Genomic DNA, 25,126 nt, shown 5'->3' with positions numbered 1-25,126 from the left:
ACACCCTACCCCAGTTGTGGCCTAACCAACGTTTTATACGGTTCCAGCATAACCTCCCTGCTCTTGCCTTTATTAGCCGAGGCGTAGAATACAAGTATCCCACGCGCCTTCTTCACCACCTTATCTACCTGCCCTGCTACCTTCAGGGATCTGTGCATGTGCACAGTGTCAAAGGTAAACCATCCCTTCCTTGTCCTTCTTGACCTGTCAACAGCCTTTGACCACACCCTCCTCCTTCAACAGCTGTCCCCTGTTGTCCAGCTGGGTGGGACTGCTCTCACCTGGTCCCATTCTTATCTATCTGATTGCAGTCAGAGAATCACTTGCAATGCTTTCTCTTCCCACTCTTGTGACGTTACCTCTGGTGTCTCCCAAGAATCTATTCTTGGCCACTTCCTACTTCTCATCTTTATGCTGCCCACTGACAACATCCTCTGAAAACACAGTGTTAATTTTTTACATTAACGCTGATGACACCCAGCTCCATCTCACCACCACTTCTTTCAACTCCTCCACTGTGGCTAAATTCTCAGACTGCTTATCCGATATTCAGTAGCGGATGAGCGAAAGTGTCCTCCAATTAATTATTGCGAAGACCCAAAGCCATTGTTTTCAGTACAAACTCCGTAGGCTGAATTTTAGCTGGCCAAAGTGGGACTGCCGTAGGAGTATAACATCCAGCATGCTGACGTTGGGTTGTGAACCTGACATCGTCACACTGGCCCACAATAATACAGTAGGTGGGCGGATCCAAAATCAGCAGCCTCTCCTCCATTTTGAAACCTGTACTGTAACGTCGATTAAGGTACTTAACAGCCCAACTGACTGCCATAATACTATAATAAGGTGGGTGCGTGGGAAATGAGGCCAGTGGGAAACATGTTTCTTTTTCAGGGCCTGGTGAAAGGGCAGATAAAAAGGCTGGAGGTGGGTCAATGCCTGACTTTAGCAAGACAGGCTGCTGAGAGTTAGGTATTTGTGAAATGTTTGCTGTTCGTACATCAGACTCAGGGCTATTCCTCAGGGGAGGGTCCAAAATGTTGGTGCTGGGGTCATCTTTGAACACTGCACCGTTTGTGGTGTGAAATTGTGTCCCCTGTGAGTATTGTGTGGGAGATACTGCCTCCAGTGAGGAGGAAGAGGAGGTCTGTTGGCCAGGGGCGGGTGCAGCATGACTTGCAGGAAGTTGGACAAGTGGCTGCGGAGGGAAGACAACAGCAGGCATGCAGATGTAGGCAGAGGCCATACCCTGCCGACCAGGTCTACAGGGTCCGAATGTCCTACCTGTAGATGATGGAGTGACAATGTCTCCAGAGACTTTGCCTTTCACGAGAGACAGTCACATCGCTCTGCGACATGCTGGCGGCTGCGATTGCCTCCAATTGTCTGGGTGGCAACCCAATGCCTGTGGCCTTAAAAATCACAGTTGCCTTGAACATCTCCACCACTGGCTCATTCCAGGCTGCATGTAGAGACCTCAGTGGGATCACCCAAACTGCATTAAGGTCTTCACTGATGCCATGTTTAGGCGTGCGCATCAATATATTTCCTTCACAACAGACAACAGTCAAGTGGAAAGAGCCAGAGGCTTTGCAGCCATAGCTCGTTTCCCAAAGGTACAGGGGCCCATTGACTGTATCCATGTAGCCATCAAAACACCAGCAGGGCAGTCAGGAGCTTTCATCAACCGAAAGGGATGCCACTCCATAAATGTGCAGATTGTGTGCGACCACCATCAAAGAATCTTGCAGGTGTGTGCAAGATACCTGGGAAGCAGGCACGACTCCTAGATCCTCAGATACTCCCAGGTGTCAGAGATGTTTACAGGCCGAGATGCTTTGAATGGATGGCTACTTGGAGGCAAAGGATACCCCCTGAAGAAATGGCTGATGACTCCAGTACGAGGTCAAAGTATGGAGTCTGAGCATTGTTACAATGAAAGCCATGCAATGATCATGTCCATCCATCATTGAACAGACCATTGGTCAGCTGGAGGTGAGATACCGATGCCTGGATAGATCAGTTAAGTTGCTCCAATATGCAGCAGCCAGAGTCTCCCTCCTGGTTGTAGTCTTGCTCTGTGTTGCACAACCTGACCCTCCAGAGGGAGAAACCCTGTTAGAGAAGAGTGATTAAGGGAGACAGCCTGGTCCTCTGATGAAGAGTCCAAGGAAAAGGTGGGTGAGCCACAGCAGGCAAGTATCCCAGCTGGTCCAAAGGAGAGTCTGGATTCCCGTGAGACACGGGAAGCTCTGATCATTGGAAGATTCCAGTAGCTGAATTTCTCCAACTCAATATCCCCTTCATGACCATTACCATCTCCTTCTCCATGCAGCTCAATAATGTGAGCACCAGTGCCGCATGTGGCGCTACTAGTCAGCCAAATAATGTCCATCTGAAGGACGCTCATGATCACAGAATCATTATAAGCATGCTGGTCAGAATGCATACCCAGTATCGTATCAGCGATCTGCTGGGTTTGGCACTTTGTGACAGTTGCCAGTCTCTCAATGGAGGTAGCCATGCGTCCTGTAGAGTGGGTCACCGCAGTGCTCATGGTCTGGATGGACTCCTCCAATGTCTGTGCTACAATGTGCAACCCCTTTGGTATCTCTATCTCATTCCCATGGACCTTGCACCAGCACCTGCCTCCTGATGGGTGACTCCAGAGCTCATGATCAGTCTAGGCTCAACATCTTGGTCACCTCCAGCACTCCTCCGAGTGTCAGAGGCCTTCTCCTCCATCTCACTCTCCAACAGCTGTTCGTGCAACCGTGTGATGTGCTCTCACCAGTGTGTCTATCTATTATAGCCGAGGCACTGCTGGTGTACCTACACCATATGGACTGAAGCAGTTCAAGAAGACAGCTCACCACCACCTTCTCAGGAAAATTAGGGATGGGCAATAAATGCTGGCCCAGCCAGCGAAGCCCACATCCTGTGAATGAATTAAAAAAAGCACATACTCATCAAGGTGTGTGTACTTGTGCTGGTGCTCGGTGTGGCACAAGGATATGACACTGCATCTTCTGAGGCTTCCTCTCCTTACTCAGAGGTTGCAGTTGGTCCCTTGGGGCTAATGTCCACAGCTGCTGATGTTGCACCTGTGTGGTAAATGAAAGGGAAAGTTAGGGGCATCTTCAACCTTCCAGGTGAGTTTTGTAAGACGCTCTTTGTCATAGCGAACACATGAGACATTGGGAAATGTGATTCATTGTTAGAACATTATACCATTCAACATAGAGGCACGTCTTCCTCCCTGATGTCAATAAGCCTTCAAAATCACAAACCATCAACCTACCTTCCTGCCAGTTTCCCCAGTTTTAAGCACCCGCCCCTCCCCAGCCTCTTAAGCAGTGTTTGCTGAAATTATAGATAATGAGCCCTTGGAATCTGACCACTCCCTGGCCTTCCTCCAAACTTGCCTTGACCTGTGGCCTGGCCCCATTGGTTGGCAGCCAGCTCCAGGACCACCTCCTCAGTGGTGTCAGGATGGCGGTGTTGGGGACACCACCTCCACACCTGCTCCTTTTTCAGGCATTGTGCACCCTCTTCTCCTCCTGCAAGTGAAGAGGGAGATTGTAATGATGATGCTGTGCTACAATCAGGCCTTCAGAAGTGTGGTCATTGTGTTCACTGTCAGTAGCACACTTTATCCTATGCTCTTCGCCTACTAATAGGTGTGGCCATGCAGAGCAGCATGTGTGCATCATGTCGCCTTACACAACGCACATGACATTTTTCATAATGGACCCACAACACACCCTTCCTTATATGTCCATCTCCAGAATGGTGACACATTCACCCTCGCAGATCTCAAAAGGTGATTGAGCCTTTTCCAGCGCTCTCCAGCCTGGTTCGCTGGATGACCCCAAAGCTGCTGACCTCTGCTGCAACCTCTGTTCAGGCTGGGAGGTCTCCTCTACCCACCTGTCACTGGAGGAGAGCTCACGGGGAGGTCACGTCAAACCTTGGGGGCCGTCCTTCATCTGGGACCCTCCTGAGCTCTGGGTTCCATTCTCTTGTCCATCTGTGGAGACGAAAAGTGAGTCCAAAGGCTGATTTCCAGTTTCTCCCGAAACAATCGCTTTTCATCAGGGGAAAGGGTCAGCTGCATTCCATTGTCACTTCTTTCCTGGCAAAGTCCAAAATGCTTCCAAACCAGTTGAACAGATGTACACACATTTATAAACAAGCTCTTAACCTGTTCGCTCAATCATTGTTTTCTGTTGCAGCTGCCAGAGTCCTGTGCTGGGGTCCCTTTAAATGGGTGGCCTTCCACCTTCTGGGTCACAGCACCGCCCCCCCTCCCCCATGTCCCTGGAGTCCAGCCTTCAGTTTCTGATTGGGCGCGCTGCCTACCATCTCTCGAAGCTGTTGGCCGGTCTGCACTGGGTGGCCGTTAATTGGCCGCTATACCCATTATGTCCTGTCTTTCAAAGGCGTGAGCAGGAGTTGATGATCCACTGACTTCCGGATCGGCTTCCCACCCACCTCTGAGCGACATGAAATTCCACCCCATTTCCCAGTTACTGACTCCATCCCTCTCCCTGGCAACAGCCTGAGACTAAATAGTCTGTTTGCAACCTTGGTGTCATTTATGACCCGTCATTAGCTTCCAACCATATATTTGCACCATTACTAAGGCCACCTATTACCACCTCTGTAACATCGCCCAACTTTGCCCCTGTCTCAGCTCATCCGCTGCTGAAACCCTCATTCATGCCTTCATTATCTCTCGGCTTGACTCTTCCAACACACTCCTGGCTGGTCTCTCAAGTTCTACCCTTCCTAAACTTGAGGTCATCCAAAACTCTGCTGCCCCTGTTTTAACTCGCTCCAAATCCCATTTGCCCATCACCCGTGTGCTCACTGACCTGGTCAAACAAGGGTGTTGATTTCAAAATTCTCTTGCCTATCTACCTCTTTGTCCTCCTTTAAGACACTCCTTAAAACCTTCCTCTCTGCCCAATCTTTCGGTCATTTGACCTCATCTCCATATATGACGTGTCACATTTTGTTTTATAACACTCCTGTGTCGCGCTATGGGATGCTTTATCACGTTAAAGACGTTATATAACTGCAAGTTGTTATTGTGACAATGAAGAAAATAGTAATGCAGCCCAAGTTAGGATGTCTTGGAGGGCAGCTGTGGGTACTTGGTATTCCTACAACACCGCCGCTCTCCCTTTCTTGGTGGCAGAGATGGCAAGGGAAGGAGGCACTGTTAAGTTATTTTGGTGTGTTGCTGCAGTGCCTGCTGTAGACTGTACATACTGTAATGGTGATGGACGGGGTGCATACTAAATTTGGTGATATGGGTGCCAATCAACTCACTGTTCTGTCCTGAATGATGTTGGTGTTTTGAGTGTTGTTGCAGCTGCATGCTTCCAGGAGTCCTGACTTGAATATCAACTGGATGATATTCAGTTTCGAGGGGCATCAGCAGTTGTGCCACTGATCTGAGAGGTTCCAGCCTCTGTCCTGCTCATTGTGTTGATGTGTCTGGACAATCATGTTGGAGTGTATTTAAAAAGTGGTAGTTATTACATGCAACTGCATAGCACATGGAGCACAGAAACAGGCCAATGAACTCAAAAGGTCCAGCGGTGTTTATCCTCCACACAAACCTCCTCCCGTCCCTACATCATCTAAACCCTATCAGCATATCCTCCTGGCTCTATCTCCCTCATCTGTTTATCCGGGGGGGTTTACTGGACCTTCAGAAACTTTTCAGCTTAAAGGAGGTGAGCGGAGCTGACGGGCGTGAAATTTATCCAATCGTCTCCATTCTGGCTGTGACTGGTGGTGTCACTGGCTGCAGTTTTATTTTAATGAACAGGGCGGCGATGGAGTTGGGAGAGAGACTTCAAACACCTATTTTACACAGCCACTGGCAATTACCTTGTTACAGGCAGCTGTACAATATTTCCATTGTAAATGCCTAAATTGGCTGTTTCAATGCTAAACGTCAAAGTGAGGAAGTCCTGGGAGAGTCTGTTACTTAAATGGAACAGAAATAATGTGTATGGAGAGTGGAAGAGATCTGGGGATCTTGACTGACAATGAGTCATCGTCAATTGTGGCTTAATGGTTAGGTGCGCTGCCACGGTAATGAACCATATAGATGAGAAAGATCCCAGTGACAATTCCTGTCTTGTGCTGGAACTAGTTAACTGCAGTGAGAATAGTATAATTGCACTGGGAATCCCTTCGTCCTACAAAGTACAAATTTTAAAAGCACAAACTAAAAACAGAAGATGATGTTAATATACTCCTTCCTGAAGGGGCTTGAGAGGGTCCGAGGTTGTTTCCCCTCGCTGGGCAATCTGGAGCACAGAGGCACAGTCTCAGGATAAGGGGATGTTCATTTTGTGCTGAGGAGAAATTCCTTCACTCAGAGGGTTGTGATCCTTTGGAATTCTGCACCCAGATGGTTGTGGATGCTCCATCTTTGAATATATTTAAGACTGGGATAGGCTAGGTTTCAGTGTCCCAGGGAATTGAGGGATATGGAGAGCAGACAGGAAAGTGGACTTGAGACAGAAGGTCACCTGTGATTGTACTGACTGGCGGAGCAGGCTCGAATGGGCCGTCTGACCAACTCTTGCACCTATTCCTTATGTTCTTACATTTCCATCACAACCTCTGGGGGAAGCCAGTGAATTGTTAATGGTCCAGTCATGTTTAAAGAAGTAAAGAATTCTTTCAAGTGGCGCACAATATCCCAATTCATTTTGGACAAGTACACATCGAGGTGACATCTAACACCAGGATCTAACCCCGTACAAACTAACCGCAGCTTGGTGGACTTGTTCACATGCTGGTGGTTGCTCCTACATGATGCCTGCACCCCTGCCCACTGGGTACCTTCCTCCGCTTGCTGGCTCTGATAATATCCCGCGTGTCGCTCCACTCACCGCCACCCGCGGGCCCTCTCCACCCGACATGGTCCGGCCGTGGACGTTGCTGTCTCCATTTAAATCTTAATTAAATTTAAAGCCTGCACGTACCTTTTTCTGCTTTTCCACCCCTGACTTAAGTTTCTCCAAAAAAAAACTTTTTAATTGGCCGTTTTTGAAAAAAAAGATAAAGCACAGCATGTGAAAATTAATGTGTCACTGCAGCAACCAGTGATATTTCCTGTTTGAAGAAAGGGTTAAGTTGCTGACCCACATGCGCTAACCTTGTTTGCATTATTTTACTGACGTCAGTAAGTTGCTGCCAAACTCAAAAATTGAAAGGATTTTTATGTCGCTCCACTATTGGGCTCAGCCATTTCAGAATCTTCCTGTCAGCACTTTGCTGGGAAATCAAACCGTTGGACAGCGTTGAGTATTTGGATATTGTTGGAGCATTGCAGTGTTTAAAAAAAAAAAATTGTTTCCTTCTGCCTGGTTAATTTTATTGCATTTTTATTATTATATCTGAATATGTCACTGGCTTAAATGCAGACCCACCCCAGGACCTGAACACACGATCAAGGCTGACTGTTCAGTGCAGTGCTGAGGGAATGTTGAGCTGTCGAGTTAAGAATTCATCTCTGACACAAAATGGGCAATACTGTATTGGCAGCCTGTTAGATGCAACGTTACCAGGACCACTGTTTTCCCTGATTTATATTGGAGTGTGCAGGGCATAATTTAAAAATCTTCAGACGACATAAAACTCATGAGTATTGTGAACGGTGAGAAGGATAGTGATAGACTTCAAGAGGACATAGACAGGCTGGTGGAATGGGCAGACACGGCAGATGAAATTTAATGCAAAGGAGAGTTACATTCTGGTTGGAAGATTGAGGAGAGGGCAATATAAAGTGAAGAGTACAATTCCAAAGAGAGTGTAGGATATACTGGGGGCATATGTACGCACATTATTGAAGGTGACAAAGGGGTTCATAAAGCTTACAGATCCTGGGCTTTATAAATAGAGGCACAGAGTACAAAAGCAAGGAAGTTATAATAAATCTTTGTTAAAGACTGGTTAGTCATCAACTCGATTATTGTGTCCAATTCTGGGCACCTCACTTTAGGAAGGATGTGAAGGCCTCCTGGAGGCTGCAGAAAAGATTTATTAGAATTGTTCCAGGGATGAGGGACTTCAGTTAAATCGGTAGATTGGAGAAGCTGTGGATGTTCTCCTTAGCAAAGAGAAGATTGAGAGGAGAATTGACCGTGGTGTTCAAACTCATGAGGGGTCTAGAGAGAGGAAATAGAAACAGTTCCCGTTGGTGGAAGGGTCTAGAAGTAAAGGGCCCAGATTTAAGATGATTAGTAAAAAAAAAATCAAAGTTCTTACATGGGAAGTAATTAGGATCTGGAATGCACTCCCTGAGAGCGCAGTGGAGGCAGATGCAATTGTGGTTTTCAAAAGGGAATTGGATAAGCTCCTGAAGGAAAATAAATTGCCCTGTAGGGTTACAGGGAAAAGGTGGGTACTGGAACTAGTTAAATGGCTCTTGCAGAGAGCTGGCATGGGTTCGAATGGGCTGAATGGCTTCCTTCTGCGCCGTAACCATTCTATGATTTCAACTGAATAGGTCCTGACTGCCAGACATGTAAAAACAGTCACCGATAGCCAAAAACAACTTGCTGTGCAAAGCAGTCTTGAGGTGGTTCAACTTTGTGATGAGGCCCTATGTAAATGCAAGTTTTTTTTATTAGTGCAGCAGGATAAGAGAACCGAATTTGTTGTTGTTGTTGTTGAAATGACCAGGTCATTAAAGGTAATGATTGTATCCACTTCTGCTAATTCAGCTCAATTGCATGTTGAACGTTAGTTTCTTTTTAAAGCAGTTCACCAGATGATGCTATTACCTTTTGAGAGGATTTATACATTAATTTTTCATACCAGCTTCCTCCCCTACCCTCCTCCCTTGGGCTACAGTTGCACAAAGAGCAGTTATTCTCTGCTAAGCTAAGCGACCATTTTTCACCTTCGAAATTTGACAGCGACTGTGGTGAAAGGTAATGCCCGGCAGAGGTCACACAGTGAAAGCTCTTCAGATCCATCCATGGATAACAATCAAGTGTATCGGGGTTGATCTCACTCTCCCCAAACAGAGGCATTGAGTCCAGCTGTGGCACTTGGTGTAATCTGGCTCAGTGTACATGGTTTGGAGATGCGAGACTTTAACTGTGAAAATCAGGATATCTGACTTGCGTAGTTTACAAAAGCTTCTCTGCAACAGCGACGACAACTTTAACCTAATAAAACAGTTCACAGGAGCTTTATGAAACAAAGTAAATTATATGGAGGTAATAGTTCAGATGGTCAAAAGCTTGGTCAAAGAAGTAAATTTTAAGGAGTGTCTTAAAGGAGGGAAGCTAGATAAAGATGCGGAGAGGCGTAGGGAGGGAATCCCAGAGCTTGGGGCCTAAGCAGTTTATGCGCGGTAGAGCAATTAAAATCGGGACCGCATAAGAGGCCAGAATTAGAGGAGCGCTGATATTGTGGCGAATAATGGGGTTGGAGGAGATTACAGAGATTGGGAGGGGCAAGATCATGGAGGGATTTGAAAACAAGACTGAGAGCTTCAAAATCAAGACGTTGCTGGACCAGAAGTCCATGTAGGTCAGGAAGTGCAGGTGCGGTGGGTACATGGGACTTGGTGTGAGTCAGGAGATTTTGGATGAGCTCATGTTTATGGAGAGTAGAAGGTGAGAGCGGGCAGGAGAGCATTGGAATCGTTGAGTCTGGAAATAACAAAAGCTTACATGATGGTTTCAGCAGCAGATGTTTAATGGATGCCCTTTGCTAATTCTGTCTCTCTCGTTATCTCTCTCTCTCTCTCTCTCTTTCTCTCGGTTACCCTGACAATGTTATGGCCCCAAACTGCCAGCATTGGCAGCTGCGATGAACAGTCCTGTGGTTTATGACTATTTTGGGAATAACTGGTCTGGTGCTCAAAGACAGGATTAAGAACACAATTGACTCGTTGTATTCAACAACCCTTGTACAGTTTTGTTGATGGCACACTCTGAGTGCTGGATGAGAACAGACTGCTGCAATGAAGAACTGGGTCATAACAGGTTCTCCTGAAGACTGTCAGGGCACCACATCTCAGGGAAGATTATATTGGCCTTGGAGGGGGTGCAGCGCAGAGACAGCAGAATGATACAGATAGAGTACCTCAAATCTGGCAACCTTGGGAATGAGTCCGTGCCGGATTTCAGAACTTGCTGGTTTTCAGAAAAAAGAAAGATCGGAATTCAATGAATAGGGGACACAGGAAAGTCAAATGACATGATTGCAAAGCACTTTAGGTTAATGGCCATGTTGCCACTAATATTAATTCACTTCTCATGCATTGGATTCAGTAACTCTTCCCTGAAGTAGCACACCCTTTTTAAAACGAGAAAAGATCAATCGACTGAAATGGTGTTAAAAATATCCCGTGGTTGTAACTGAAAACTAAACATCAAGTGCGAGAAGCCGATCAGCGCTCCGCTGCAGTGATACAGCAACTCCCTGAACTTTCCGAGTTGAGTCGGGTGGAGTTAAGGTTCACTAAGCCACTCGAAGCATGGGAAAAAATATCCGGTTTTCGGACACAACCACCTTTTGGGTAGCTGGACTGAGGCACTCTTGCCCGTACCGCGGTGCGGAAGGTTCAGTTTCCAAGTACAGATTGCATAAACTTGGCTTGTATTCCCTTGTTTTATGAGGAGTAAACTGATCAAAGTGTATAAATGTTTAAAAAAAAACATTCAGTCGTGTCATTACAGAGAAACTGTTTCCTCAGCAGGGGAATCACTTTAAGTTTAGAGTTAGGCTATTTACAAGGGAAGCCAGGAAGCACTTTTTTTCCACACAAAGACTATTAGAAATCCGCAATCCCTTCCTTTCTAAATACCGGTAGATGCTGCGACACGTCAAGTTTTCAAGACTGAGGTTAATAGATTTTTTGCTGGGTAAGAGCACCAAGGGATTTGGAGAAAAGAAAATGGAGTAGCAATACATATCAGCTGTAATCTAATTGATTGGCAGAGCAGACTTGAAGAGCTGAATGACCTAATCCTGGTTCAAGTGTGCGAGTGAACTGTGTGCACGGCATTTGAGCTGCACAAATACCATATAGTCTTGGTTTTGGTCTCTGGTTAACAATGAGCTAACAGGTAGAATCTGAGTTTCCTACAAAAGAGTTGACGAAACGGAAGGATGTATGCAGTGACGGACATTTTCTTGTGTAATAGATCTGCTGTGTCATGCTTAAAGCAAATGGTCTGTCTAGCCCCAACAGGATAAAAATTGGCCTAAAAACGTTATGTTCACCTGCCAGCTTAAAGGTAACTTCACTGTGCAGTATTTTACTGAACTATCGAAGGACCAGAGTTTAATTCTTGGCTTAACTTCTGTCACACTTCAGCAGCGATGGAATTAAGGATGATCTTGCATAACCTCAGGATGTCACAAAATGCTTCACAGTAAATGAAGCAATCTGAAATGTGGTTGCCAGTTTGAGCACAGCAAGGTCCCACAAACAGCCATGAGAGAAATAACCAGATAATCTGTGATATATATTGGTTGAGGAACAATTATAGGTTCCCAGCTCCTCTTTTTCATAGAGTGCCTTGGAATCCTTTACATTGACCTGGGAGGACTTTGGGTTAACTCATCTGAAAGATGGTATGTCCAGCAGTGCAGCACTCCCTCAAGAGCTCTTCCGCTCCAGGCCTTGGGAAGTTGGAAGTTGATTGCTATTTAGTAGGCCAAATGGAAAGCACATCTGCATTGATGTCAGCTGAGAACAGAATCAAACCCAACACTCACTGCTTCACCTCACACAAGAAGAAGGGATATTTGGGAAAGGAACCAGAGGCTTGCTGAGACCCATGGAACCATAACTTAGGCAATGCCTGCAGGGTAGGAAGGGAGGTAATTTAGAAAAGAAATACTGTGATATTTATGCATGTGCACAGATAGTAGATGCACTGCAGCAACTTGCCAAGGCTTCTTTGACACGAGCTTCCAAACCCATGACCTCTATTACCTCGGACAAGAGCAGCATGTGCATGAGAACACGTCCACCTTCAAGTTCTCCTCCAAATCACACACCATCCTGACTTGGAACTATATCACCGTTGCTTCATCATCGCTGGGTCAAAATCCTCAATACTCACTACTTAACAATCATGGGTGTACCTACATCAGAAGGATTGCAGCAGTCCAAGTAAGCGGCTCACCATCACCTTCTCAAGGGCAAGTAAGGATGGGCATCAAACGCTGGTCTTGCCAGTGACGCCCACATACCATGAATGAATAAAAAAAAAAATAACCTAACTTGGTCGTAACGTTCTTGAAGACCAGAAGCTCCTGGTGCTAGCTGTGGCTCAGTTGGTAGCAGTCTTGCCTCGGGGTTAGAAGGTTCAAGTCACTTCAAGACTTGAGCATAAAAATAGAGGCTGACACTCCCAGCGCTGTGCTGTTGAAGGTGCTGTCTCTTGGATGAGACGTTAAACTGCTTTTTCAGGTAGATGTAAAAGATCACATGGAACTATTTTGAAGGAGAGCACGGGAGTGCTTCTAGGTGTCTTGCCAACACTTATCCATCGATCAACATCACAGAAACTGATTATTGGTCATTATTGCTCTGCTGTTTGCAGGGCCTTGCTGTGGTCAAATTGGCTGACATGTTTCCTTTATTGCAAGTGAAAATGCTTCAGAAATACTTCATTGGCTATCAAGTGCTTTGAGACAACCTTGGGTGTTATGAAAGGTACTTTATAAATGCAAATGTTTCTTTCTTTGCCTTTTGAAAAGCACATCTTTTGGAACTCTTTTGACCCAGCTCAGGTCAGGTGAGGAGATTTGAAACCTCCTCCCCCGTGGGGATTTGTAGCCTGATGATTCCGTTTCTTATGAGCGTGAATGAACTGAATTGTTGCTAAACTCTTCCCTGTCTCTAAACTCCTTTTCTTCTAGGAAGTGGTTCAGAAATAGACGGTGGAGATGAAGATAAAGAAATTGCATCGAAAGCTGTGGCGTTTGTTATCAGAAGCTCTCGAAAGGGTGTTGTCCCACTCTGCGCTGATGTTGCCAATCTCCTGAAGATCAAGTGGAGGTGAGTAGCAGCAGCAGACAGGATGTTACATATTGGGGCGCTTTTTAGCACCAGAAGCCAGGTGAATTGGTGTCGAGTCAGATTTCAAAATTCTGAAACTCACCCACTGCCATGTTTAACGGAGATGAGACAAGAGGTGGGCAGTCAGCCTGCTCCTGGGAGGCGGGTTGGCAGTGTAAATATGTTAACAGAGCTGGCAGCCTCCGATTTAACCTGCTTTGCACGCTTTAACGGTGGCCTGCTGGGTTTCCCAGGCCTCTGGGAACTTGAGAGTTGAGGGGAAGCAGGAACAGCTTGGGCAGTAGCTAAAATGCCATGGTGGCACCAGCTGTGGGCCGGGAGAATCCCTCTGGCGTCGGGGTAATGAAACCTGCTCCTAATGACCTGCTCCGGAGTCCAATTCCTGTCCGACTGGAAGCCAAGCTTGCTGCATCGGGCTGGTTCCCAGCAGAGGAGGGCAGAAAGCACATATTGCGGAGTGGCAACTCCGTAGCTTGCAAGGAAAGCCGGGCTTCCTGTCTAGAAACTCCATCTCTGTTAATATCCAGGCCAGAGAGGCTACAGCATGGAAATGAGCCATTCGGCCCAACTTGTCTATTCCAGTATTTATGCTTCACACGAGGCAGTGCCCTAACTCGCTCTTCATTCCTCATTTTTCCCTTGCTGCTAGAAAACCCATGTTCCTTTTTTGACCTCAGACTCCCATGTTAAAACATTTTCATATCACTAACCGAAATAGGTAACTTTTATAAAAAAAAGTGCTCACTACTTTTTCCTGGCTATATTAACAGTCAGACGTTATGACTTTTGCGATGCACATTACAGTAGCAATACACTTTTTTAATAAAAAAAAGCACTTCATTGGCTGTAACGTGTTTGGAACATCCTGAGATCGGAAAAGACCTTTTATAATTGCAGGTTTTGCTGCTTCTCTTCCTCACTTGCACTAAAAGAATTTGGAAAGGGATCTCCAACAGTACCTGCTGTGACCAAAATGCTGGACTTAAATATACATGTTTAAATTAGGAATCAGACACTTGCATTGTGGCCAGATCTTGCTTCCTTGCTTCTATGAACAACAGCTCCTTTTCCTTGAGTTGTCAGTATGAACATGGAAATAAGGTTGTGACCATCTCGAATGCTGAATACAGAATGCATTATAAATCTAAAGATCTTCAGCAATTACCTGTACTTCTCAGCTTAGAGAGTGTTCAGCTCTCTTCCTGTACTTGTTGGCTGTTTATGACAGATTAAGAAATATACACAATTTGTATATTTCCCGCTACCAGAGTTGCCTCAGGAAAAGTTGAAAAGTTGGTGCTACTTTTTAAATCGTTTGGGCAAATTTTCAAATGACGCGGTTATTTCTCTGTGGATGTTCACCCACAGTAATTTTCGGTCAATTTAGAGGAATGCAGCAGGAGCAGGTTTACCCTGTGAATGCGTGGTCTTGCTGTCAATTGCAAGCTTTTTTTTTTGGAAAAGTTTTGTCTAGCTGGAATGCCTTTTTTGGCGGCTGTGCTAGCCCCTAATCCTCTCGATCTCGCTACCCCTCCTCTCCTTTAAGACGTGCCTCAAAACCTGCTTCATTAACCAAACTTTTGTACACCTGTCCTAATGTTTCTTTATGTGGCTTGATGCCAAATCCTATCTGAAGCTCCTGTAAAATGCCTTGGGGTGTTTTACTGTGTTAATTGCTATATAAATGAAATCCAATGTTGTTTTCCTTATTTCTCAGAGACCCCACTAAATTTTCTAGTGTTCAAGATGGCGTTGGAAAAAATGTTCTAAAAGTGTTTTAGGTCATTTGATTGGGTTGCCCTCTGTATGCTGAATGTCCATTTTTGGGTTTTTTTTTTAGCTTCATGATAAATGGTTTTCCTTCCTGCTTGTTATGTTATTTTGATACATGGCCTACTTGTTGAATTTTGATATGTTGCAATGTTAATTAAAGAACTTACATTTATATATCTCCATTTACAACCTCAGGGGGGTCCCAGACAGCTTTACAACCAATTAGGCACTGTTGTAATGTAAGAAATGTGACAGCCAACAGGTGCACTGCAAAACTACACAAAGAGGAGTTGTTCGGATTTTATAGAGAAGCAGGACATCAGTGAGATGCTAGCCTACGAACAGATAATCTTTGTATTTGTGTTAGTTGAGGCATAAATATTGACCAGAACACCGAAGAGAACGCCGCTGTTCTTCTTTGAAATAATGCCTACCAAATTGATGGCACCTGTGACCCTGCAGTACTCCCACAGTACTGCAGCATTGATTATTTGCTCAAGTGGGACTTGAGCCACAACCACCTGCCCCCAGAGGCAAGAGTGTTACTCACTGAACCACGGCTGACACCATGTTATGACATTTAGTCCTGATAGAAATTTGCTTGGGTGGTATAAATATTACATGGATGATGTGTAACAGACAAACTGTACACAAGATGCATATGTATCAACCTGGGTGTTTTGAAAAAGTTTAATTAACATTGAGTCATAAGGTGACGTTCCAGGACAGGAGCAGAGCTACTCTGTTATTTCCCTGATACCTGTCCATATGCATGTTCTTCATGGGGTGGATTTTACATTCCTTGTCGCTGGGTTTGAAGGCTGGGAGTGCATACAAAATCCAGTGGTTGGCCTTCCCGCCGACTACCTGCCCATACCCAACTTATTGCAATTTTACAGTGGGCGGGGGAGGCATCTGGCAGCAACCCCGCCCTAGGGCTAATTAATGGCTACGTACAGGCCTCATGCCGCTGCTGCTAGCATTTTACCCACAGCGGGTAGGAGGCCCAGGCCATATAGGAAGCCCGGCAGCTTTGGGTGTGTGGGCTGGTGGTGGGCAAGGCGTCCTTCAGAGGCACCCTTCCTCCCCCAGATCATCACCCCTTCAACACTCCCTGCGGCCTTGAACCAGGTCCTCACCTGCGTCAACTCCTCACCGAGACCCTGAGCCATGGCCTACCTGGGCTCCTTTGTGTAGTGGGACTGCCTGTTGTCCCAGTGGTGGCTGCTGTACCAGGCTGGCACCACTGAGATGACAGAGCTGCTGGCCATCTGATTGGCTGGCAGCTGTCTAAGGCAGGAATTCCTCCTGACATCACAGGTGCACAGTGGCAGCAATGTGTACCATAGATGCACAAGATGCACTGCAGCAACTCACCAAGCCCTCTTACAACAACACCAGATGGACTGCAGTGGTTCAAGAAGGTGGCTCATCATCACCTTCTTAAGGGCAATTAGGGATGCACAATAAATGCTGGCCCAGCCAGTGATGCCCATATCCCATGAAAGAATACATACAAGGCACAGGATATCATTCAGTTGATTGTACCTGTGTCAGCTCTTTGAAGGAACGATCCAGTTAATCCCAACAAGGTGTCAGCCATAGCTCAGTTGGTAGTACTCTTGTCTCTGAGTTGGAAGGAGCAGGTTTAAGCTCTCACTTTAGCAACAGTGAAATCAAGGCTGACATTCCAGTGCATTACCGAGATGTAGTCATAGTTGTAGCAAGTACCTAGTAGTAGTAAGTAGTAATACCAAGTATCACTTAAAAAAAAAAAGCTTTTTGTCTTGCACTCATCAGGACATTTGCAAGAGTCGCAAGGAGTGTTAAAGGGGTGATGATCTGGGGGAAGGGTGCCTTGCCCAACACCAGGGAACAACAATTTATACTTGAACGAAAACAAAAATACCTGGAAAAAATTCAGCAGGTCTGACAGCATCTGCGGTGAGGAACACAGTTAACGTTTCGAGTCCGAATGACTCTTCATCAGAGTTAAGGAAAAATAGAAAAGAGGTAAAATATAAGCTGGTTTAAGGGGGGGTGGTGGGACAGGTAGAGCTGGATAGAGGGTCAGTGATAGGTGGAGGTAGCCAAAAGATGTCATAGACAAAAGGACAAAGAGGTGTTGAGGGTGGTGATATTATCTAAGGAATGTGCTAATGGGGACATTAAGGGTAGAAAGCAGGACGAGCAAGGGACAGATAACCCTAGTGGGGGTGGGGTGGGGGGAATCAAAATAGGCTAAAAGGTAGAGATAAAACAATAGATGGAAATACATTTAAAAATAATGGAAATATGTGGGAAAAAGAAAAATATATGTAAATTATTGGAAAAAGGGAGATCGGAAAGGGGGTGGGGAAGGAGGAGAGAGTTCATGATCTAAAGTTGTTGAACTCAATATTCAGTCTGGAAGGCTGTAAAGTGCCTAGTCGGAAGATGAGGTGCTGTTCCTCCAGTTTGCGTTGAGATTCCCTGGAACATTGCAGCAAGCCAAGGATGGACATGTGGGCATGAGAGCAGGGTGGAGTGTTGAAATGGCAAGCGACAGGGAGGTCTGGGTCATGCTTGCAGACAACCAAATGTGTTCCGCAAAGCGGTCACCCAGTCTGCATTTGGTCTCTCCAAGGTAGAGGAAACCACATTGGGAGCAGTGAATGCAGTGGACTAAATTGAGGGAAGTACAAGTGAAATGCTGCTTCACTTGAAAGGAGTGTTTGGGCCCTTGGACGGTGAGGAGAGGGGAAGTAAAGGGGCAGGTGTTGCACCTTCTGTGGTTGCATGGGAAGGTGCCGTGGGAGGGGTTTGAGGTGTAGGGGGTGATGGAGGAGTGGACCAGGGTGTCCCGGAGGGAACGATCCCTGCGGTGAAGGGAAGATGTGTTTGGTGGTGGCATCATGCTGGAGTTGGCGGAAATGGCGGAGGATGATCCTTTGAATGTGGAGGCTGGTGGGATGATAATTGAGGACAAGGGGAACCCTATCATGGTTCTGGGAGGGAGAGGAAGGTGTGAGGGCAGATGCGCAGGAGATGGGCCAGACATGGTTGAGGGCCCTGTCAACCACCGTGGGTGGAAAACCTCGGTTAAGGAATAAGGAAGACATGTCAGAGGAACTGTTTTTGGAAAGTGGCATCATCAGAACAGATGCTACGGAGGCAAAGGAACTGAGAGTATGGGATGGAGTCTTTACAGGAAGCGGGATGTGAGGAGCTGTGATCAAGGTAGCTGTGGGAGTCGGTAGGCTTGTAATGAATATTGGTGGACAGTCTATCATCAGAAATTGAGACTGAGAGGTCAAGGAAGGAAAGGGAAGTGTTAGTGATGGACCATGTGAAAATGGTGGAGGGGTGGAAATTGGAAGCAAAATTAATAAATGTTTCCAGATCCAGATGGGAGCATGAAGTGGCACCGAAGCAGTCATCAATGTACCGGAGAAAGAGATGTGGGAGGGGTAGGACTGCAACAAGGAATGTTCCACATACCCCATAAAGAGACAAGCATAACTGGGGCCCATGCGGGTACCCATAGCCACACCTTTTATTTGGAGGAAGTGAGACGAGTTTAAGGAGAAATTATTCAGTGAGAGAACAAGTTCAGCCAAATGGAGGAGAGTAGAGGTGGATGGGGATTGTTCGGGCCTCTGTTCGAGGAAGAAGCCGCTTTATACTTCATGAGACGAGAGTCCTGATTGGTTGGCAAGTGGGCTCTGATTTTTAGAGGCGTTGCCATCGAGAATACACCAGTTAACTGCCAAGCTTTGTTTAAATTCAAACTAGGCAGGTTGACTCTGATTGGCCAAGGAATTGCCCTGGGGAATGAACCAGAGAATGGCTGTCACCTATTTTGTTCAGTTGAAACAGGTGCAATGTGTTGAATCTCTGCCTGTAAAGAACAGGGCCCTGTATATTAATATATGTAGCTTCTAGCATGCGTTAAGTTTCTCCCTATCTACCCTGTCTGGACCCCTCATGATTTTGAATTCCTCTATCAGATCGGTTCTCAGCCTTCTCTTCTCCAAGGATAACAGTCCCAACTTCTCCAAACTATCTTCATAACTGAAGTTCCTCATCCCTGGAACCATTCTTGTGAATCTTTTCTTCACTCTCTCTAATACCTTGACATCTTTCCTAAAGTGCGGCACTCAGAACTGGGCTCCAGCTGAGGCTGAACTAGTAGCTTATACCAATTCAACATAACCTCCTTGCTCTTGGACTCTATGTCCCTATTAATAAAGCCTAGGATACTGTGTGCTTTATTAACTGCACTCTCAACCTGTCCTGCCACCTTCAATGGCTAACGCAAATATACAACCAGCTCTCTCTGGTCCTGCACTCCCTTTAGAGTTGTATCCTTTATTTTATATTGTGTCTCCATGTTCTTCCTATCAAAATGAATCACTTTATGTTTTTCCGCAATGAACTTCATCTGACACTTGTCTGCCCATTCCACCAACTTGTCTGTATCCTTTCGAAGTTCTACACTATCCTCCTCATGGTTCACAATGTTTCCAAGTTTTGTATCATCCTCAAACTTTGAAACTGTGCCCTGTACATTAAGGTCTAGGTCATTAATATATATCAGAAAGAGCAAGAGTCCCTGGGGAACTTCATTATAAAACTTCCTCCAACCTGAAAAACATGCATTAACCACCGTTCTCTCTTTCTGTCACTCAGCCAATTCCATATCCATGTTGTTACTGTCTCTTTTATTTCTTGAGCTATAACTTTGCTCACAAGTCTGATGTGCAGCACTGCATCCATGCCTCTTGGAAATCCATGTACACCACATCAACAGTAACTCCCAGTTTACTCTTCAAAGAGCTCCAGCAATTTAGTTAGACATGATTTTTCCTTAACAAATCCATGCTGGTTTTCCTTAATTAACCCACATTTATCCATGTGACTTATTAATTTTGTCCCAAGTTACTTCTAGAAGTTTCCCCCACCACTGAAGTTAAGCTGACTGGCCTTTAGTTGCTGGGCTTATCTTTACACCCTCTTTTGAACAAGGGTGTGTCATTTGCAATTCTCCAGTACTGAAGCACCACCCCTGAGTTTAAGGAAGACTGAAAAATTATGACCAGTGCCTCTGCAATTTCCAATTTCCACAGTTTAATTCCAAAAAAACTAGCTTTTCTTTTTCCGTCGGAAGAGATTTATAAAGAGTTGTTCACGTTTTATAGGAAAGCACAACCTCAGTGAGATACCCAAATTCCAGGGGACATGTCACATGAATTCAACCCTTAGCTGCTGCCCTACTGGTAAAGGGGAGGTGGTGGTGTAGTGGTATTGTCACTGGGCTGGTAATCCAGAGACCCAGGGTGATTCTCTGGGGACCTGGGTTTGAATCCCACCATGGCTGCTAGTGAAATTTGAATTCAATAAAAATCTGGAATTGAAAGTCTAATGACAACCACAAACCAATGCTGTAAAAACCCATCTGGTTCACTAATCTGCTGTCCTCACCTGGTCTGGCCAACATGTGACTCCAGACCCTGCAGCAATATGGTTGGCTCTTAAATGCCCTCTGAACAAGGGCAATTATGGATGGGCAATAAATGCTGGCCTAGCCAGCAATCATTTTTTTTTCAGTGATTGTGGTGGCCTGACTTCACCTATGCTTTCCAGCCATTCGCCCCTTACGATGTAAAGAAAGAAACTTAAAATTTGACCTTCACAATCTGAAACCTGCGAGTATTGCGCTAGACTTAAGTTTTCTATCTACTAATGGCGAATACAAAGCAATCGGTCAATCTGTGTTTGGTTAGGAAAGTGTGTTGTGAAGAGGACATGAGGTTGCAGATGGATATGGATAGGTTGAGTGAGTGGGCAAAAATCTGGCAAATGGAGTTTAATGTGGGAAAATGTGAAGTTGTTCACTTTGGTAGAAAGAATAAAAAAGCAGAGCATTACTTAACTGGAGAGTGACTGCAGAATTCTGAGCTGCAGAGGTGTTCTAATGCATGAATCACAAAAAGTTAGTATGCAGGTACAGCAAGCAATTAAGAAGGTTAATAGAATTCTATCCTTTATTATGAGAGGAGTTGAACTTAAAAGTAAGAATAAAAGCAAAAAACTGCGGATGCTGGAAATCCAAAACAAAAACAAAAATACCTGGAAAAACTCAGCAAGTCTGGCAGCATCTGCGGAGAGGAGCACAGTAACGTTCTGTTGAGGGGTCATTCGGACTTGAAACATTAACTGTGTTCCTCTCCACAGATGCTGCCAGACTTGCTGAGTTTTTCCAGGTATTTTTGTTTTTATAAAAATAAGAATGTTATGCTTCACTTATACAGGGCATCTCGAATACTGTGTGCAGTTTTGATCTCATTTAAGGAAGGATGTAAATGCGTTAGAAGCAGTTCAGTGGAGATTTACTAGAATGTCCTGCAGCCATTCTGTGACATCCTTGACCCTGGCACCAGGGAGGCAACATACGATCCTGGAGTCACTGCCCACTCATTGCAACCGAGTTTTCTCGATAGCTTCACTCTGCTTCCTTTCTGTTAACCAGTTAATAAATTTTATCCGTGTCCTGTTTGTAATACTCACTGATCTTGGTCTGAAAAGGAGACTGTTAAATGGATAATTTATTAAAAGACTGTTTGAAAGTCTTGTAAACTAGATCACATGGTTTTCCAGCACCAATTTGGAATGTTACCAGCTTATGAAAGTCTGAGAGTTTGGTATGACAAGCTCTACTCCTACAAATACCTTGTCTGTCATTTGATAGTCTATTATCGTAAGAGCTTAAAAAATAGGAGTAGACCATGTACAGCCCCTCGAGCCTGCTCCACCACTAAATAGAATCACAGCTGACTCACTTCCACAATTCCACTTTCCTGCTCAGTCCCCATATCCCTGAGACTAAAAATCTCTTTTTTTTTCATTCATGGGATGTGGGTATTGCTGGCTAGGCCCATCCTCAACTGCCCTTGAGAAGGTGGTGGTGAGCTGCCTTCATGAACCGCTGCAGTCCCTGTGCTATAGGTACACTCACAGTGCTGTTAGGGAGGGAGTTCCAGGATTTTGACCCAGCGACAGTGAAAGAGTGGCGATATATTTCCAAGTCAGGATGGTGACTGGCTCAGAGGGTTACTTGCAGGTGGTGTTGTTCCCATCCATGTGTATGTATTCAATGATGAAGCATTCACAATCCTCTGAGGTAGATAATTCCAAAGATTCGCAACCTTCTGAGTGAAGAAATTTCTCCTCATCTCAGTCCTAAATGATCAGCCCTTATCCTGTGAGTGTGCCTCTGTGTTCTAGATTCCCCCACCAGTGGAAACAGCTTCTCAGATAGACCCTGTCAAGCCCCTTCAAGATTTCATATGTTTCAATGAGATCTCCTCTCGTTCTTCTAAGCGCCAGAGGGTATTGGTCCAATTTAGTCAACCTCTCATCACTGGACAATCCTGTCATCCCAGGAACCAATCTAGCAATTTTTTGCTGTACCGTCTCCAATGCAAGTATATTCATCATGAGATATAGGGACCAAAACTGCAGATTATTTCAGATGTGGTCTGACCAAAGCTCTGTATAGCTGTAGCAAGGCTTCTTTATTCTTGCACTCCAGTCCCCTTGCAGTAAAGGACAACATATTGTTTACCTTCCAGACTGCTTGCTGACTTTGTGTTTTTTGTACGAGTACAGCCAAGTCTCTCCAAACATCAAAATTTCCAAGTTTCCGAGGTCTAAAAAAGAATTTCTGCTCTTCTACTCTTACGACCAAAGTGAATGGCCTCGCACTTCCCCTCATTATAGCCCATTCTTGTGCCTTCCTAAGACTTGATCTGAACTGTTAATTTTCAGAAAAGCTCATGTTTTTCATTGTTTTACACTTGCTTTCACACGGATGTGTTGGACATGGTGTTGTTTCCAGATACAGCTTGTGGTAGTGTGATTCATCCATTCAGTATTTTGGCACAGTTGTGGATATTTGTGACTGCATTTGTTGAATGAAACAGCGCAGAAGAGACCATCCATCATGTCTGCGCTGTGTAACTACAGTGTAAAGATCTATCATTCGTCCCACTCGCCTCTCTCGGACAGCCCTGTGAAGCTTTCCTTTCTAAGTATTTAGCCCCTTGTTAGTTACCATTGAATCTAATTCTATAGATCATCATAACTCACTAGGTAAAAAAATAATCTCATCTCCCCTGTTCTTTTTATCAATTATCTTAAACCTGTGTCCTCCGGTTACAGACCATTCTTCTAGATGAAACAGTTTCTTAATATGTACCCTGTCAAGGCCTATTAGAATTTTGAACAATTCCATTAATTTTCCCCTTACCCTTCTTTTCTCTACAATTTGTCCTTTACTCTAAGGAGAAAAATCCAATTTTCACTAGTCTTTCCGTATCCTTGGTATCATTCTGGTAAATCTCCTCCATATCCCCTGCAAGGCTTTGACACCCTTTTATTAAACATGCCGTCTGGAGTTGGGCATAATACTCACGCGAGGACTAACCCCTGATCTAGGTCCTTTGGTGCTGGTGGGCATGGGGAAGAGGGAAGTTTGCAAGAGCTAGGCTGGAACATCTGGCGTATTTTGGACTAACGTCCAGGGTGGTTGTTGGGTAGGCTTTTTTTGCAGTGGCTTGGGAGGAGCATTGAACTCTCCTGTTTACAAAGGAAGCTCCTTCTTCCAGAGCATCTCTAGTCTTGAGTGAATGCTATGCATCACTCGCTGGGCTTGGCGAAAGTCCCAAAGGTGTTTCATATCTCTGTTAGACAGGAGAAGGGTTGGGGGGCGCAGGGGCAGTGTGGGGGTTTGGGGGGGTGGTGGTGGTGGTGTGAGGTGGGAGAGGAGAGGGGCAGTGGTGGGGGAGGAGAGGGGCAGTGGTGGGAGAGGAGAGGGGCAGTGTTGGGGGAGGAGAGGAGCAGTGGTGGGGGAGGAGAGGGGCAGTGGTGGGGGAGGAGAGGGGCAGTGGTGGGGGAGGAGAGGGGTAGTGGTGGGGGAGGAGAGGGGCAGTGGTGGGCATTGGGGGGAGGTGGGTGGTGCGAGGTGTGAGGTGGGAGAGGAGAGGGGCAGTGGTGGGAGAGGAGAGGGGCAGTGGTGGGGGAGGAGAGGAGCAGTGGTGGGGGAGGAGAGGGGCAGTGGTGGGAGAGGGGAGGGGCAGTGGTGGGGGAGGAGAGGAGCAGTGGTGGGCATTGGGGGGAGGTGGGTGGTGCGAGGTGTGGGGTGGGAGAGGAGAGGAGCAGTGGTGGGGGAGGAGAGGAGCAGTGGTGGGGGAGGAGAGGAGCAGTGGTGGGGGAGGAGAGGAGCAGTGGTGGGCATTGGGGGGGGGGTGGGTGGTGCGAGGTGTGGGGTGGGAGAGGAGAGGGGCAGTGGTGGGGGAGGAGAGGGGCAGTGGTGGGGGAGGGGGTGTTGTGAGGTGGGAGGGGCAGTGGTGGGAGAGGGGAGTGGCAGTGGTGGGAGAGGAGAGGGGCAGTGGTGGGGGAGGAGAGGGGCAGTGGTGGGAGAGGGGAGGGGCAGTGGTGGGGGAGGAGAGGGGCAGTGGTGGGGGAGGAGAGGGGCAGTGGTGGGGGAGGGGGTGTTGTGAGGTGGGAGGGGCAGTGGTGGGAGAGGGGAGGGGCAGTGGTGGGGGAGGAGAGGGGCAGTGGTGGGGGAGGAGAGGGGCAGTGGTGGGGGAGGAGAGGGGCAGTGGTGGGAGAGGGGAGGGGCAGTGGTGGGGGAGGAGAGGGGCAGTGGTGGGGGAGGAGAGGGGCAGTGGTGGGGGAGGAGAGGGGCAGTGGTGGGGGAGGAGAGGGGCAGTGGTGGGGGAGGGGAGGGGCAGTGGTGGGGGAGGGGAGGGGCAGTGGTGGGGGAGGAGAGGGGCAGTGGTGGGGGAGGAGAGGAGCAGTGGTGGGCATTGGTGGGGGGTGGGTGGTGTGAGGTGTGGGGTGGGAGAGGAGAGGGGCAGTGGTGGGGGAGGGGGTGTTGTGAGGTGGGAGAGGGGAGGGGCAGTGGTGGGGGAGGAGAGGGGCAGTGGTGGGGGAGGAGAGGGGCAGTGGTGGGGGAGGAGAGGGGCAGTGGTGGGGGAGAGTGCAGGTTGGCGGGTTCCAAAAACAAGTGACTACAACTCGAGCAATTGTTTTTCTTTCCCAAAACATCTGGACTTTGGCTTCTTTTGGGTCTGTCACTTTTGAAATTTTCTGAAGATGTTGACTCAAACTGAGCGCATTTCCACAAGCAATGGCCAGTGTCCATGTGCATTAGTAGGTAATGCAACTGGATCATTTCTTTTAGTTCTGAAGAAGTTATATCGACTTGAATCATGAACTCTGTTT

At 46.5% G+C, this 25,126-nt stretch overlaps 1 protein-coding gene across 3 annotated transcripts in view; it reads left to right on the top strand.

Moving 5' to 3' along the window:
• Window positions 1-25,126, top strand: part of LOC121276441 — a 74,857-nt gene that overhangs the window by 12,348 nt on the left and 37,383 nt on the right. For all 3 annotated transcript variants that reach the window (XM_041184853.1, XM_041184851.1, XM_041184850.1), the window contains exon 2: window positions 12,925-13,063. In XM_041184853.1, coding sequence (XP_041040787.1) covers window positions 12,925-13,063 — 139 coding nt within the window. The remainder of the gene's footprint in view (window positions 1-12,924; window positions 13,064-25,126) is intronic.

This window comes from Carcharodon carcharias, chromosome 3, assembly GCF_017639515.1.
Source record: "Carcharodon carcharias isolate sCarCar2 chromosome 3, sCarCar2.pri, whole genome shotgun sequence".
Lineage (NCBI taxonomy): Eukaryota > Metazoa > Chordata > Chondrichthyes > Lamniformes > Lamnidae > Carcharodon > Carcharodon carcharias.
Note: the sequence above shows the minus strand (reverse complement) of the source record. Positions and strands in the feature narration are given on the sequence as shown.